The sequence below is a fragment of the Hyperolius riggenbachi genome, chromosome 8 (assembly GCF_040937935.1).
Source record: "Hyperolius riggenbachi isolate aHypRig1 chromosome 8, aHypRig1.pri, whole genome shotgun sequence".
NCBI lineage: Eukaryota > Metazoa > Chordata > Amphibia > Anura > Hyperoliidae > Hyperolius > Hyperolius riggenbachi.
This window is the reverse complement of record NC_090653.1, coordinates 38,260,766-38,275,814: the sequence shown is the minus strand read 5'-3', so window position 1 is coordinate 38,275,814 and position 15,049 is coordinate 38,260,766. Positions and strand designations below refer to the sequence as shown.

The 15,049-nt window shown below is 45.2% G+C and overlaps 1 protein-coding gene across 3 annotated transcripts in view; it reads right to left on the bottom strand.

The window, feature by feature from the left end:
- Positions 1 to 3,549: 3,549 nt before the first annotated feature.
- LOC137528736 (major histocompatibility complex class I-related gene protein-like) overlaps positions 3,550 to 15,049 on the bottom strand; it is a 33,256-nt gene continuing 21,756 nt past the window's right edge. For all 3 annotated transcript variants that reach the window (XM_068250260.1, XM_068250259.1, XM_068250261.1), the window contains exons 3-5: positions 10,022 to 10,297; positions 4,191 to 4,475; positions 3,550 to 3,846 (exon numbers count right to left, since the gene is read on the bottom strand). In XM_068250260.1, the coding sequence (XP_068106361.1) occupies positions 3,614 to 3,846; positions 4,191 to 4,475; positions 10,022 to 10,297 (794 nt within the window). In that variant the 3' untranslated portion in view covers positions 3,550 to 3,613. The remainder of the gene's footprint in view (positions 3,847 to 4,190; positions 4,476 to 10,021; positions 10,298 to 15,049) is intronic.

Genomic DNA, 15,049 nt, shown 5'->3' with positions numbered 1-15,049 from the left:
CAGCCAGTAGTGTGCTGTCTCTTCATTTGTTTGGATGACGTTGTAGCTGTATGAGCAATCCAGCTGAGGCCAGGCACCGGCAAGTATCCATGTACACTCAGACCTGTGAAGCTGTTCACCAGGCACTCTTTGTTGCCAGATAAACTCAGCCAGCACTGGCCAAGAGCATTGTTCTCCCCACTGACCGAACCTGCTATCAATGTTCCCCAACCCTGTCCTCAAGGCCCACCAACAGTGCATGTTTTGTGGAAATCTACAGAGGTAGTTAATCAGCTCTGCTGAGATGCTAATTACCTCACCTGTGCATGTTTGTGTTTTTCTGCAAAACATGTAGTGTTGGTGGGCCTTGAGGACAGGGTTGGGGAACTCTGTGCTACATGATGTCATGCCTGCCATGCTCTGTTGGCCCTCCTCCCCCCTACATAGCAACAGAACGCGTTCATATTGTGCAGGCTCACCTGAGTGATCAGGTCCCGATCCTTGCTGGGCGACATGCCTTGTAGTGTACTGGTTAAGGGCATCGCCTTTGACATGGGAGACCAGGGTTCAAATCCTGGCTAGGGTCAGTACCTATTCAGTAAGGAGTTCAAGGCAACAGGGCTGTGGAGTCGGAGTTGGAGTCGGAGTCGGGGCAATTTTGGGCACCCGGAGTTGGAGTCAGTCGTTGATTTCATAAACTGAGGAGTCGTAGTCGGGAGTCGGAGTCGGATGATTTTTGTACAAAATCCACAGCCCTGTTAAGTATTAGACTAAGGAGTCGAGGAGTCGGAGCCATTTTGGGTACCCGGAGTCGGAGTTGGAGTCGGAGTCGTGGTTTCAGAAACTGAGGAGTCGGAGTTGGAGTCGGAAGATTTTTGTACTGACTCCACAGCCCTGCAAGGCAATACTCCCTAACACTGCAGGGTGGCCTCTTGAGCGCATCCCAGTGGCTGCAGCTCTTGTGTGTTTTGAGCCCCGACAGGAGACAAAGCGCTATACAAATGTTCAAGTTATTATTATTATACGCGTGTACAAAGCTTTAATATGGTTGTTCACAATCAGGGTTGCAACTACAAAACATTGACACGAACAGTGAAAATGTCATGTTCCCCCTATGCAGAAATCATGTCACCTTAACACCTCACTCAAGTTAGGTCAACCCACACAACATGTGGGTCATGATAAGCCTCTTCCCCCAGGCAATAAACGCAGTCACCATTTCCACCCTCCATAACAAGTGCTTCTTAAATTTACCCCCTCCCACCCCCCACCCAAGAAAAAAAAAAAAAAAACCAGGTGTAAGTAACACGCCCCTGGTTAGCAGCATAGCTCCCCTCCACCCACACCATGTATGGCCAGTATTGTTTTTGTGAATGAGTGGGGAGGTTTATTTGCTAATTGGCTGCACTTGCGGTTGGGGAGAGGGAGGTGGACGAGCCCCCAAAGCCTCTGTGCCCCCCTGCGATGGCAGGGTTTATTGCTACGCCCATGCCCTCATCACGAGTCTGGCTTGTGGAACACCCCTTTCCCACCCACATAGCAAGTGGAGCATTTAGAGCAACCAGTCTCCCCCATAGCAAGTGTGTCTTGTTCGAGCCCCATTCCACAAGTGACCCCCTTCCCAGACAGTTCCTCCTTATACTGCAAAACAGCACAGCAGAGAGAAGAAGCTGAATGTATTGAAAAGGAAGCACCGAGACTGCAGGAGCCCAAACAGCAAAGTATGTCACCAAATTGAGAAAAATGAACTGAAAGAAAAATGATACAAAGGTAGGTTGTAAACGGGGACAACCAACCACTTCAAGCAGGTGGAAATCCAGAAACCGAACACACGGGTGTCCAGAAGGTACTGGACATGTTTGCTCTCTTAGGAAAACACACTGGTACTAGGTGGGGCAAAGACCAACAACACCCCTCCAAAAGTGGGTGAGAAGCACAAAGGGGGCTAAGAGGCACCCAGCAGTGAAGTTAAAGGGACTCCGAGCAGTGCAGAAACTATGGAAATATGCATATCATTTTAAAGCTCTCTTTCTCCTCTTTCCAATGATATATAAACCGCCGCCCTACGCCTTTTAGTTTTCGCTATTTTCGCGATTGAAATTGCCGCGGCCGCGATTTCAATCGCGAAAATAAAGAAAACTAAAAGGCGTAGAGCGACGATTTAGGTGTCGCCAGAAAGAGGAGAAAGAGAGCTTTAAAATGATATCCATCTTTCCATAGTTACTTGTATTACACAGGACGACACTTTCCCCAGTGTCAGCAGCTCCATTCAGCAGAAAAAGTCGGCCTGTGTAATACAATGTAACTATGGAAAGATGGATATCATTTTAAAGCTCTCTTTCTCCTCTTTCTGGCGACACCTAAATCGTTGTCCTACGCCTTTTAGTTTTCTTTATTTTCGCGATTGAAATCGCGGCCGCGGCAATTTCAATCGCAAAAATAGCGAAAACTAGAAGGCGTAGGGCCGCAGTTTATATATCTTTGGAAAGAGGAGAAAGAGAGCTTTAAAATGATATGCATCTTTCCATAGTTTCTGCACTGCTCGGAGTCCCTTTAAAAACTATTTAAATGACAATTGTAGCAGTTGGGCTGAAGAAGTGGGCTCAGACTTACGAAATGCCTTGTCAATGCATAATACATTTTATGGAATGGGAGGAGGGCTGTTGTACATGGATGATACATATGGAAAATTGAGCTGCACATGAAATGGGAGGGGGTGCAGTACATGGATGATACACATGGAAGAGGGAGCTGCACATGGAATGGGAGGGGGCTGCTGAACATGGAGGGTGAGGTACAACATACTTGGCCTAGGGGCACAAAAAGTATAACTCCAGCCTTGGTTAAGTGGCTAATCTTCTGCATGTGATTACAAATATGTAAAACATACACTGCTCAGTCAGGATACTAAAAGAATAACAGAGTAGTGGAGACATTAGTGTTTAGGCTTCCATGAATCCATGAATATGGCCACAGCAGGTGGAGGATCACTAGAGGAACACCGAAGAAGAGAGAACGGGGTAAGGAAGCGAGGATGAAGGCTATCTGTGGATCCATCTATCCCAGGTCAACTGGAACCAATTAATATTTCCCCTGTGCAGTCAAATCAAGGTTTTGAGTGGAGAACATTTCCCTGCTTCCAGTGCTGGCTCATGCATCCCTCCTCTTTGGTGAAGCCATGGGATATGTAGGGTGTCTTCATTCAGGCTCAGGCCATGCCATGACGAATGTCACATGAGGAACCGTTGGGAGACATGCTGCATAACGAGGTGCTGTATAGAAGAAGAGAGGCTACAGGAGGCGAGAGCAAGTGCTGGAAGCAGATAAAAATGTGCCACGCTATGCCGCTCTGAGAAGTGAAATGAAATTCTGGAATTCTGGAGAGGGTAAAGGGAAGAGGATCCCCCCCCCCTCCCCCCCAGCACCTCCGGTAATGCTGTAACCAATGTTTTCTGTGCTCCCATCCACTTTCAGGCTACTTGGTAACAATGTCAGATACCCGTACTACTTCTCTTTGTTGGCAAGAGAAGTCAATCATTGTCCTCAATGTAACACAAAATTTACAACAGGTTTTTTTTTGGTGTTTTTTTATTTAATTGCAAATATTTCCATTGAAATACATTCATATTTTGCCTCATAAACAAGAACACTGGAGATGTAGTTTATGGATATGGACCTTACAAAGACTTTCATCCGGTTGTTTCCTCTGGTGTTTGTATTTGAGAGCAGCGAGTGGATTTTGCACAACACAAATTCTTGGAGAATTATAGCTCATCATCAACATCGTTGTCATCAACGCACCAGTAAGGAACAAGACACATATCAATATCCATCGAAGCGCACGAAACTGACTTTTTGTTTTCAGATCTAGAGAGGAAAAAAAGAAAAAGGTTCTGATTTTGCAGGGACTCTCTTTGCTCTTTGATACTAAAGAGAACCTTGAGAGAAGTCCAGCAAAAATATCATCAAATCTCCTCTCTTTGAACTCACAATAGTATCTCTCTACTTATTATCCAGCTCACATAAAACTGGCATAACTGTCCACCCACAGACAAGCCCATTGCCCAGCTATTGGAAAGTTGAACTGGCCATAAACATCACAGAGCTCACACAACCCTCTCATCTGTTTATGTTTTAACTACAGTATACCACTTTTTGATGCTCGTGTTCACATAGACTTAAAGCACAGATATATTCAACTTTCTATTTACCTTCCGATGCTGTTACATTTACAATGAGTGTCTCCTCCAGGCTGCTGTGCTCCACATGGCAGGAGTAAGTGTTGCCCTCCCTTGTTGGCACTTCCACGCTGACTCTGGTCTGATAGGTGCCGTCAGGATGGGGGAGGATGGGACTGGCTTCATCTGAAGGAATATGGTCCTCTCCATTCCTCACCCACTTCACATCCACAGCTCGGGGGTGAAACCCGTATGCCAGACACTGAAGTCTTGTCACCCCGTCTGACTGACGGCCCCACACCTTCACCTCTGGCCGCACTGAAGCAATACGTTTTAAAAAAAAATTATGACTTTAATCACTGTTCTTTGTGCAAAATTAAATATAATGTGCTCTGTAAGCATTATTATTATTATTATTAATTTATAAAGTGCCAACATATTCCGTGGCGCATTGATTTAGTATAGCAGAAACTGTACAGCTGACATCTAATTCAGAAAATAAATCCATGCATACATGCAAAAATGGCGCCCGGAAATTTGAGCAGAAACCGAAAAATGTCTTGCAATGCTCCTGTAAAAGTCCTCCTGGCAGCATTAATTACTTTCTCCCCTCTATGCTGCCATGGTCTCGGGGAAAGACAGCGGTCAAATTACTGTTTGAGCGCCTATAACTGTAATTCACATTACAGCAAATTGCATACCCAAATTTCCCTGCACCGTTTTGCGCTGTCTCGTAAATCCACATAATAATAATAATCTGAACATTTGTATAGCGTTTTTCTCCTGTTGGACTCAAAGCGCACAAGAGCTGCAGCCACAGGGACGCACTCAAGAGGCCACCCTGCAGTGTTAGGGAGTCTTGCCTTAAACTCCTTACTGAATAGGTACTGACCCTAGCCAGGATTTGAACCCTTTGAGCCTTTAACCTCCTTGGCGGTAATCCCGAGCTAGGGTCGCTAGGGGCGGAAAACTGCAGCTCAGATCGGTAATCCCGACCTCTGCTTGGGGTAGCCACTGGAGACTGTGTGCAGAGCAATGCACGCAGCAGGCATTGCTACATACCTCCCAGGGGATCCCAATGTCTTCTTCCTCTCCTCCGGGGCTCTGCTTCCTCCTGGTGAAATCGTCATTTCACTTTAGACAATTTCACGTCAGAGTTGCAGCGCCACCCGGAGGATAGAGGCATAACTGCAGCGCTAAAGCCAGGGAGGTGAGTGATTGTAGAACTGCTGCAGATCTCCCTGGCACCATGATTTTTTTCCAGGTTTTAGGGTCTGAAAGGGTGCAAAACTGGATAAAGCAGTTATATGTTGACTATTCAGATTCTGCTATATCAAATTTCTTAGGAGGCTTCTGTATCATGTTAAAGGGACTCCAAGCTCAAAATAAAAACAAAATTGGTACTCACCTGGGGCTTTCTGTAGCCCAGTGTAGGTCGGGAGGTCCCACGACGGCGTCCTGGCTCTTCTCCTAGGCCCCGCCCATGAAATGGCTGCCCGGCGGCTCCCAGCGACACCCGGCCCTAGTGTCGGGCTCCTTCTTCCTCAGATGTCACCACGCCGGCCGCCTCGCGTCACCACAGCGGCCAGTGTGACAGTAATGCGCATGCGCGATTAAAGCGCGCATGCGCAGTACTGTCACGCCGGCCGCCGTGATGACGCAAGACGGCCGGCATGGTGATGACAGCCGTGACGTATGAGGGAGAAGGAGCCCGACACTCGGGTCCAGTGTCGCCGGGAGCCGCCAGGCAGCCATTTCGGAGCGGGGCCTAGGAGAAGAGCCAGGACGCCGTCGTGGGACCTCCCGACCTACACTGGGCTGCAGAAAGCCCCAGGTGAGTACCAATTTCGTTTTTATTTTGAGGTCAGAGTCCCTTTAAGCCTAGTATACATATCCAGTCTTTTTTGGGCAATTTTACTGCTTCCGGGTTGCATTCACAGTGGGACGTTATTGTCATTATAACGCAGGTTAACACACTGTAATGTTAAGCCACATTAAAGTCACGTTGTAAATGTTGCGTTATGGTAAAGCACTGCTTGCAGTGTGTTATCTCTAAATGCAGACGTTACCAGATACAGAGAGGCATACTTTTCATTGCCTGTATGCTCCACTGTAACTACTGTATGCCATGGTAACGCAGCGTTAATATGCGTTACCACCTTTTTTTTTAAAATTGCGTTGTAATGCTGCCTTGCAACTTTAACGTTCCATCACAACTCAACGTCCCACTGTGAATAAGGCCTCCAACTAGTATGACAGCTGACCTACACAAGCCGTCCAAAGCTGCAAATAATCTTCTGTAGGATGCCAAGAGAGTATAAATAACTAACCGCACACAGGCCCTTATATAATTCACTTTTTCTCCTAAGTTTAGGTGATTTTTTCACTTACTTTTTGGTACTTTTTCAACAGCAGAGTGCTGAAAACTTATTTAATTAGGACAGGAAAAATTATGTCCTTGGAGAAAACTTAAGAGAAAAAGTGAATTATGGGCTGGTGCACACCAAGGGCTTGATTCACTAACCGATGCTAAGTGTTAGCGCCGGTGTGAAAAGCCACCTTGTGCCCCCTAAGTAGCTTTGCGCGCACTAACAGTCGCACAAAGCTACTTCGCGCACAGTCCCGCTCAGTACGCATCGCCGGTAATAGTGTGCGGTGCAATGATAACGTCGCACCCGCTGCCTTGTAAACAAAAACGGCGCTTACAAGGCAGCGGGTGCGACGTTATCGTTGCACCGCACACTATTAGCCGCGATACATGCTGTGCACGCACTGAGCGGGACTTTATTCTATGTTTGGGCGCAAACCATCTAACGCCCAGGTTTGCGCCCATTAACTGTTAAGACTCACTAACCGGCTTAGCGCCGGTTAGTGAATCAAGCCCCAAGTGTTTTGGTACCATTTTCAAAACCGCAGCCGCCTGTGAAAACGCTTGGCTAATGTATCTCAATGGGATGGTGCACACCAGCGGTTTGAGGTTTCTAGCAAACCGCAAATGTGGCTCCTGCAGCATTTTTGCGGTTTGCAGATGCGTTTCTGCCTCAATGTAAAGTATAAAAAAAGCTCAAACCACTTAGAAAAACGCTACATCAGAGAGGTTTTCCAGGCGTTTTTGTTACAGAAGCTGTTCAGTAACAGCTTTACTGTTACAATTTATGACATCTGCTACACAAAAATGCGCCAAAAAACGCTAGGCATGTTAGAAAACCTCTCTAAACATGCCTAGAATTGCTCTGAAAATCTGCTTCAAAAACCTCTAGCGTTTTGCGGATCTGCTAGAGGTTTTCGGTGTGCACTGGGCCTGAATAAATGCAACTGTTGTTCACATCCATCATTGCTGAGATAGTGTACATTGTATCATGCTCAGTAATATGTTATTTATCTTTTTTCAAAAATGTTATAAAAACTGAAATGTAATGCCTGGTCCGCACCAAGCAATTGCCCATCAGATCAACAATTCCCATAACGTCCGTTCTGCTCCCGATCGAAAACTGGATCGATATTGTTCAGTAATAAACTGAAAAATGATCCCATTCTTGATCGAAAAGCAGATAGGACATGAAGGAAATTATCGCTTCAACCCGTCGATCTGAAATCTGAAATTTCATGGTGTGTACCAGGCTTAAAGGGGAACTTCAGCCTAAACAAACATACTGTCATTAAGTTACATTAGTTATGTTAATTAAAATAGATAGGTCATATAATCTCTTACCCACCCTGTTTTAAAAGAACAGGCAAATGTTTGTGATTTCATGGGGGCAGACATCTTTTTCATGGGGGCAGCCATCTTTTTGGTTGAAAGGAGGTGACAGGAAGCATGAAACACAGTTCCAACTGTCCTGTATCCTGTCCTCCCAGCTGCATGCACTAGGCTTCAAATCTCAAATTCAAAATAAAATAAAAAAAAAAGTGCACCATAACAGCAGAAGGAGAACAACAACATCAGAAATCCCATCATGCTTTGCACAGCATCAGGGGACAAATGCCCGGGCAGTTTTCTTCTGCGCAGCTAAAAATGAGGTTTGGGTAAGAAAACCAAAGTTCTGATGCTGTGAAACTGTTAAAGAAACACCAAGCCTTTTCAGTGCTGCTGAGCAGATTTTCAGTCTGGAGATTCACTTTAACTTTGTGAAGACATTAAAAAAAAAGAATTTGCAAAATATCCAAACGAGTATTGAAACATACAATAATCCTGGCAGACAGGTGTAATGGATTGCGGAGATGACGCCGCGCGGTCTGGCAGCGGGGCGGCTGTCTCCGCGTTCAGACCGGCGGTTTCCGCACAGCAGCATGCGTCTGGTTTGCCTGGGCCTTCTAGTGCACACAGATGGAGAGCTACGCGCGTGCACGCTAGAAGGCAAGCCCTTTATGCCAGTAGGAGAGGGATCAGCTGATCAGGTCGATCAGCTGATCCCAGCGCGGTTACTGATTGGCTGAGTGGCGCAGGGCTGCAGTATATATAGATCTTGCTGGTCAGTCTCTGGTTGTCTGCCGTTGCGAATACTTACGTGTGAGCACTCAGACCTCAGTCAGATCCCACAGTGTGTTAGAACCAGGTGGACCTGGGAATTCACACTTAGCCAGATTACTGCTGTGTTATACTTTAGACCAGTTTCGGGGTGTTGAGACCAAGGACCTCATACCCAAGCTAAGGATCACTGTGTCATTGCTGTGTTATACTTTAGACCAGTTCCGGGGTGTTGAGACCAAGGACCTCACACCCAAGCTTAGGATCACTGTGTCATTGCTGTGTTATTCTTTAGACTAGTTCCTGGGTGTCGAGACCAAGGACCTCACACCCCAGACTAGGACTGTGCTTTATATCTGTTATGGCTATTTGCTCTGTCGACCTCTCTCTTGCTTTCTGATTCTGTACCTCTGCATATCTGCCTACCTGTTGCCAAACTCTGCCTGTACCCGGTTACCGAATCAGCCTTCTGTCTCTGTACCTTATCTGCTCGTGTGTTGCCGACCTGGCCTGCCCGACCCTCCAGGCTGTCACTCATCCCTTGAGTGCTCAGTCTATCTGTACTAGCTGTGACACTATTCCACCAAGTGTCAGTTAGCTATTAGGACTCCTGCTCCTCAGAGAGTCCGGCCTGCTAGCAGCCAGTGGCCTCTACTCCTCTGGAGTCCCCTGGCTGCAGTACAGCCAGGGGATCTATTATCTGATCACCAAGTATCACTGGTTGCCAGGTTCTCTCTATTCTCTCTCTCAAGGAGATAGTCCCTGCACAGCCGAGGGCCACCTGCCCCTCAGGTGGTTCCTGGCCGAGCTGCCTGTGCCTCCCACCTCACGAGAGATAGCCTACAGTTACTCCAAACACTTACACTTCATTAGGTGTCCAGAGGTTAGTCATACTTGTATTATTGGTGATTCTGCAGATCATCCATAATCAAGTATACATCTGTATTATTGATGATTCTGCAGATCATCAATAATCAGATTCTCTCTGTGTGCTGACGCCAATCGTTACAACAGGAAGCCTTTCTTTGTAAGGTGAAAGAAGATTTCATACAGTTTATCATAAATGAGACATTAGACGTTCTTGTAGGCAAAGGGGGAATAAAACTATACAATGTTTTTCAAGAAATGAAGACAGTTCATTCAAAATGATTTCTCAGTCAGAGTAATGGAAAGTTGAAGGCATTACATTTCAGTTTAGCTCTAGGTACCAACTTGAGAAATTACAAGGCACAGTAAATACCAATAATTAACTGCCAGCATTTTTTAAAGCTACCTGTACATGAAATAAATGGACTTTTGCACAATATGCAAATTTTTTCGAGTTTCACCTGTAGTTATGGGTGGGAGTTAGGGAGCAACATTTTTAGAACTGTAGAGAGACTTGGGCTGAGTTTACCTTCTGCTGTTGATTTCTCCTTCACATATTTGGCAAACAGGTTTATCCATTCAATGCAGCGATGCTCCACAATCTCCTTATCCTTCCGGGCATTAGCTCTCTCCCTGTTCCATTCCTGTGTCAGTATCTGTGCTTTCTGCATTGCGGGGTAATATATTAATGTATCTTTGTCGAAGAAGATGAAATCTCTACCATTATATCCAAAGTCGGTGTGTCCCCCGATAGTGCCGTCATCATATCGCTCGCACTGATATTTTATCTGGTAAGTATTGATATCTGAATAAGGAGCCAAGAGACAATTGTAGACAAACAAAAGTAAGGAAACATAATACTGTTTTATGAGCTCTACAAAGAAAGAGTGGCTGTTTACAACATAGATATCTGCAGTATCTATCAGGGAAAGAAAAATCCTTATCCAATCATCTCTATTAAGTCTACAAGCCACATTACACTTGCTTTGATTACTCCGGTGTTAACCTGATCTCTCCTATGAATTTCTCCATACGCTTCACAGTGAGTGGCTGGAAAAGCTGCCATGCATTTCTGTCAGCTGTTACTGAAATGGGAGTGATAATCCTCAAATACTTCCTTATGAGGATTTAGGGGCCTTTCACACTGGGGGGTGCGTTGTTGTATTTCTCAAGGCTGTGAAGTCGGTGCAAAAATCATTTGACTCCGACTCCTCAGTTTATGAAACCACTGACTCCGACTCCAGCGCTGACTCCAGGTACCCAAAATGGCTCTGACTCCTTAATCTAATACTTACCAAGGCAGTGGATTTGGTACAAAAATCATTTGGCTCCGATTGCCAACTCCTCAGTTTATGAAACCACCGACTCCAGGTTCCCAAAATTGCCCTGACTCCGACTCCTCAACTCCTCCTCCAACTCCACAGCCCTGGTATTTTTACCGTATCCTACCGCAGGGCAACAAAAGTCTATGGGGCTTTTCATAACGACGTGGTGCAGTGTGATGCAATGGAAGTGACTTTTTGCCGCATCCCCGACGCAAGGGCAAACCTACATTACCGTGCGGCTCTGTGGCGAATTGCAGCGGACCGGAAGTCATGTAAGTCTGTGGCAACGCACGTGTTCTAAAATGACCGCCGCAGGTTTTACACATTGTGCATGCGCGGAAGCTTATTTTAGCAACACGCTTCTGCCCATGTGATTGCTTCGGCCACAGGAAAAGAAAACCTGTAACTTAAAAAAAAACTCTCCTGGCGGATACTCACCTTGGGCGGGGGAAGCCACTGGATCCTAATGAGGCTTCCCACGTCCTCTTCGGTCCCACGGCAGCGGCGAAAAAGCCCGGGGAACACCGGGGATGTAAATATTTACCTCCCTGGCTCCAGCGCAGGCGCAGTATCGGCTCTCCACCTCGGACATAGACGGAAATAGCCGATCGCTGTCGTGCCGCTCTAATGTGCAGGTGCAAGTGGCCTGCGCAATAGAGCGGACCCGACAGAGATTGCCTATTTTCGCCTATCTCCATGTGGAGAGCCGCAACAGCGCCCCCGCTGGAGCCAGGAAAGGTAAATAAATCGGCGCTCGTCAGCGCTTGTCAGGCTTGTCGAGGGAAGATTCTGGGACACTTCGGGGGAGCCAGCGCTGGAATGCCTGCAGCTACAGGGGAGGGGAAAGCCTCATTGGGACCCTGAGGCTTCCCCCTCCCAAGGTGAGTACCCCACAGGGGAACTTTTTTCATTACAGAAAAGACAGAGGTGCCATTCGTGCTACTGACGAGCTACTGTTTGTCCCCTATCTTATTGCCTGATGAAGCGGGCTGTGCCTGCGAAACGCGTTGCATCTTTTGGGGTACCAATAATAAATGTATTTGTTTAACCACTTGAGGACCTAGGGCTTTCTACCCCTTAAGGACCGGCCACTTTTTTTCCATTCAGACCACTGCAGCTTTCACGGTTTATTGCTCGCTCATACAACCTACCACCTAAATGAATTTTGGCTCCTTTTCTTGTCACTAATAAAGCTTTCTTTTGGTGCTATTTGATTGCTCCTGCGATTTTTACTTTTTATTATATTCAGCAAAAAAGACATGAATTTTGGCAAAAAAATGATTTTTTTAACTTTCTGTGCTGACAGTTTTCAAATAAAGTAAAATTTCTGTATACATGCAGCGCGAAAAATGTGGACAAACATGTTTTTGATAAAAAAAACCCATTCAGTGTATATTTATTGGTTTGGGTAAAAGTTATAGCGTTTACAAACTATGGTGCAAAAAGTGAATTTTCCCATTTTCAAGCATCTCTGACTTTTCTGACCCCCTGTCATGTTTCATGAGGGGCTAGAATTCCAGGATAGTATAAATACCCCCCAAATGACCCCATTTTGGAAAGAAGACATCCCAAAGTATTCACTGAGAGGCATAGTGAGTTCATAGAAGATATTATTTTTTGTCACAAGTAAGCGGAAAATGACACTTTGTGAGAAAAAAAAAAAAAAAAGTTTCCATTTCTTCTAACTTGCGACAAAAAAAAATGAAATCTGCCACGGACTCACCATGCCCCTCTCTGAATACCTTGAAGGGTTTACTTTCCAAAATGGGATCATTTGTGGGGTGTGTTTACTGTCCTGACATTTTGGGGGGTGCTAAATTGTAAGCACCCCTGTAAAGCCTAAAGGTGCTCATTGGACTTTGGACCCCTTAGCGCAGTTAGGCTGCAAAAAAGTGCCACACATGTGGTATTGCCGTACTCAGGAGAAGTAGTATAATGTGTTTTGGGGTGTATTTTTACACATACCCATGCTGGGTGGGAGAAATATCTCTGTAAATGACAATTTGTTAATTTTTTTTACACACAATTGTCCATTTACAGAGATATTTCTCCCACTCAGCATGGGTATGTGTAAAAATACACCACAAAACACATTATACTACTTCTCCTGAGTACGGCGATACCACATGTGTGGCACTTTTTTGCACCCTAACTGCGCTAAAGGGCCCAAAGTCCAATGAGTACCTTTAGGATTTCACAGGTCATTTTGAGAAATTTCGTTTCAAGACTACTCCTCACGGTTTAGGGCCCCTAAAATGCCAGGGCAGTATAGGAACCCCACAAATGACCCCATTTTAGAAAGAAGACACCCCAAGGTATTCCGTTAGGAGTATGGCGAGTTCATAGAAGATTTTATTTTTTGTCACAAGTTAGCGGAAAATGACACTTTGTGAAAAAACACAATTAAAATCAATTTCCGCTAACTTTTGACAAAAAAATAAAATCTTCTATGAACTCACCATACTCCTAACGGAATACCTTGGGGTGTCTTCTTTCTAAAATGGGGTCATTTGTGGGGTTCCTATACTGCCCTGGCATTTTAGGGGCCCTAAACCGTGAGGAGTAGTCTTGAAACGAAATTTCTCAAAATGACCTGTGAAATCCTAAAGGTACTCATTGGACTTTGGGCCCTTTAGCGCAGTTAGGGTGCAAAAAAGTGCCACACATGTGGTATCGCCATACTCGGGAGAAGTAGTACAATGTGTTTTGGGGTGTATTTTTACACATACCCATGCTGGGTGGGAGAAATACCTCTGTAAATGGACAATTGTGTGTAAAAAAATCAAAAGATTGTCATTTACAGAGGTATTTCTCCCACCCAGCATGGGTATGTGTAAAAATACACCCCAAAACACATTGTACTACTTCTCCCGAGTACGGCGATACCACATGTGTGGCACTTTTTTGCACCCTAACTGCACTAAGGGGCCCAAAGTCCAATGAGTACCTTTAGGATTTCACAGGTCATTTTTGTTTCAAGACTACTCCTCACGGTTTAGGGCCCCTAAAATGCCAGGGCAGTATAGGAACCCCACTAATTACCCCATTTTAGAAAGAAGACACCCCAAGGTATTCCGTTAGGAGTATGGTGAGTTCATAGAAGTTTTTATTTTTTTGTCACAAGTTAGCGGAAATTGATTTTAATAGTTTTTTTTCACAAAGTGTCATTTTCCGCTAACTTGTGACAAAAAATAAAATCTTCTATGAACTCACCATACTCCGTACGGAATACCTTTGGGTGTCTTCTTTCTAGAATGGGGTCATTTGTGGGGTTCCTATACTGCCCTGGCATTTTAGGGGCCCTAAACCGTGAGGAGTAGTCTTGAAACCAAATGTCGCAAAATGACCTGTGAAATCCTAAAGGTACTCATTGGACTTTGGGCCCCTTAGCGTACTTAGGGTGTAAAAAAGTGCCACACATGTGGTACCGCTGTACTCAGGAGAAGTAGTATAATGCGTTTTGGGGTGTATTTTTACACATACCCATGCTAAGTGGGAGAAATATCTCTGTAAATGACAATTGTTTGATTTTTTTACACACAATTGTCCATTTACATAGAAATTTCTCCCACCCAGCATGGGTATGTGTAAAAATACACCCCAAAACACATTATACTACTTTTCCTGAGTACGGCGGTACCACATGTGTGACACTTTTTTGCAGCCTAGGTGCGCTAAGGGGCCCAACGTCCTATTCACAGGTCATTTTGAAGCATTTGTTTTCTAGACTACTCCTCGCGGTTTAGGGCCCCTAAAATGCCAGGGCAGTATAGGAACCCCACAAGTGACCCCATTTTAGAAAGAAGACACCACAAGGTATTCCGTTAGGTGTATGGCGAGTTCATAGAAGATTTTATTTTTTGTCACAAGTTAGTGAAAAATGACACTTTGTGAAAAAAAAACAATAAAAATTAATTTCCGCTAACTTTTGACAAAAAATTAAATCTTCTATGAACTCGTCATACACCTAACATAATACCTTGGGGTGTCTTTTTTTTCTAAAATGGGGTCACTTGTGGGGTTCCTATACCGCCCTGGCATTTTACAGGCCCAAAACCGTGAGTAGTCTGGAAACCAAATGTCTCAAAATGACTGTTCAGGGGTATAAGCATCTGCAAATTTTGATGACAGGTGGTCTATGAGGGGGCGAATTTTGTGGAACCGGTCATAAGCAGGGTGGCCTTTTAGATGACAGGTTGTATTGGGCCTGATCTGATGGATAGGAGTGCTAG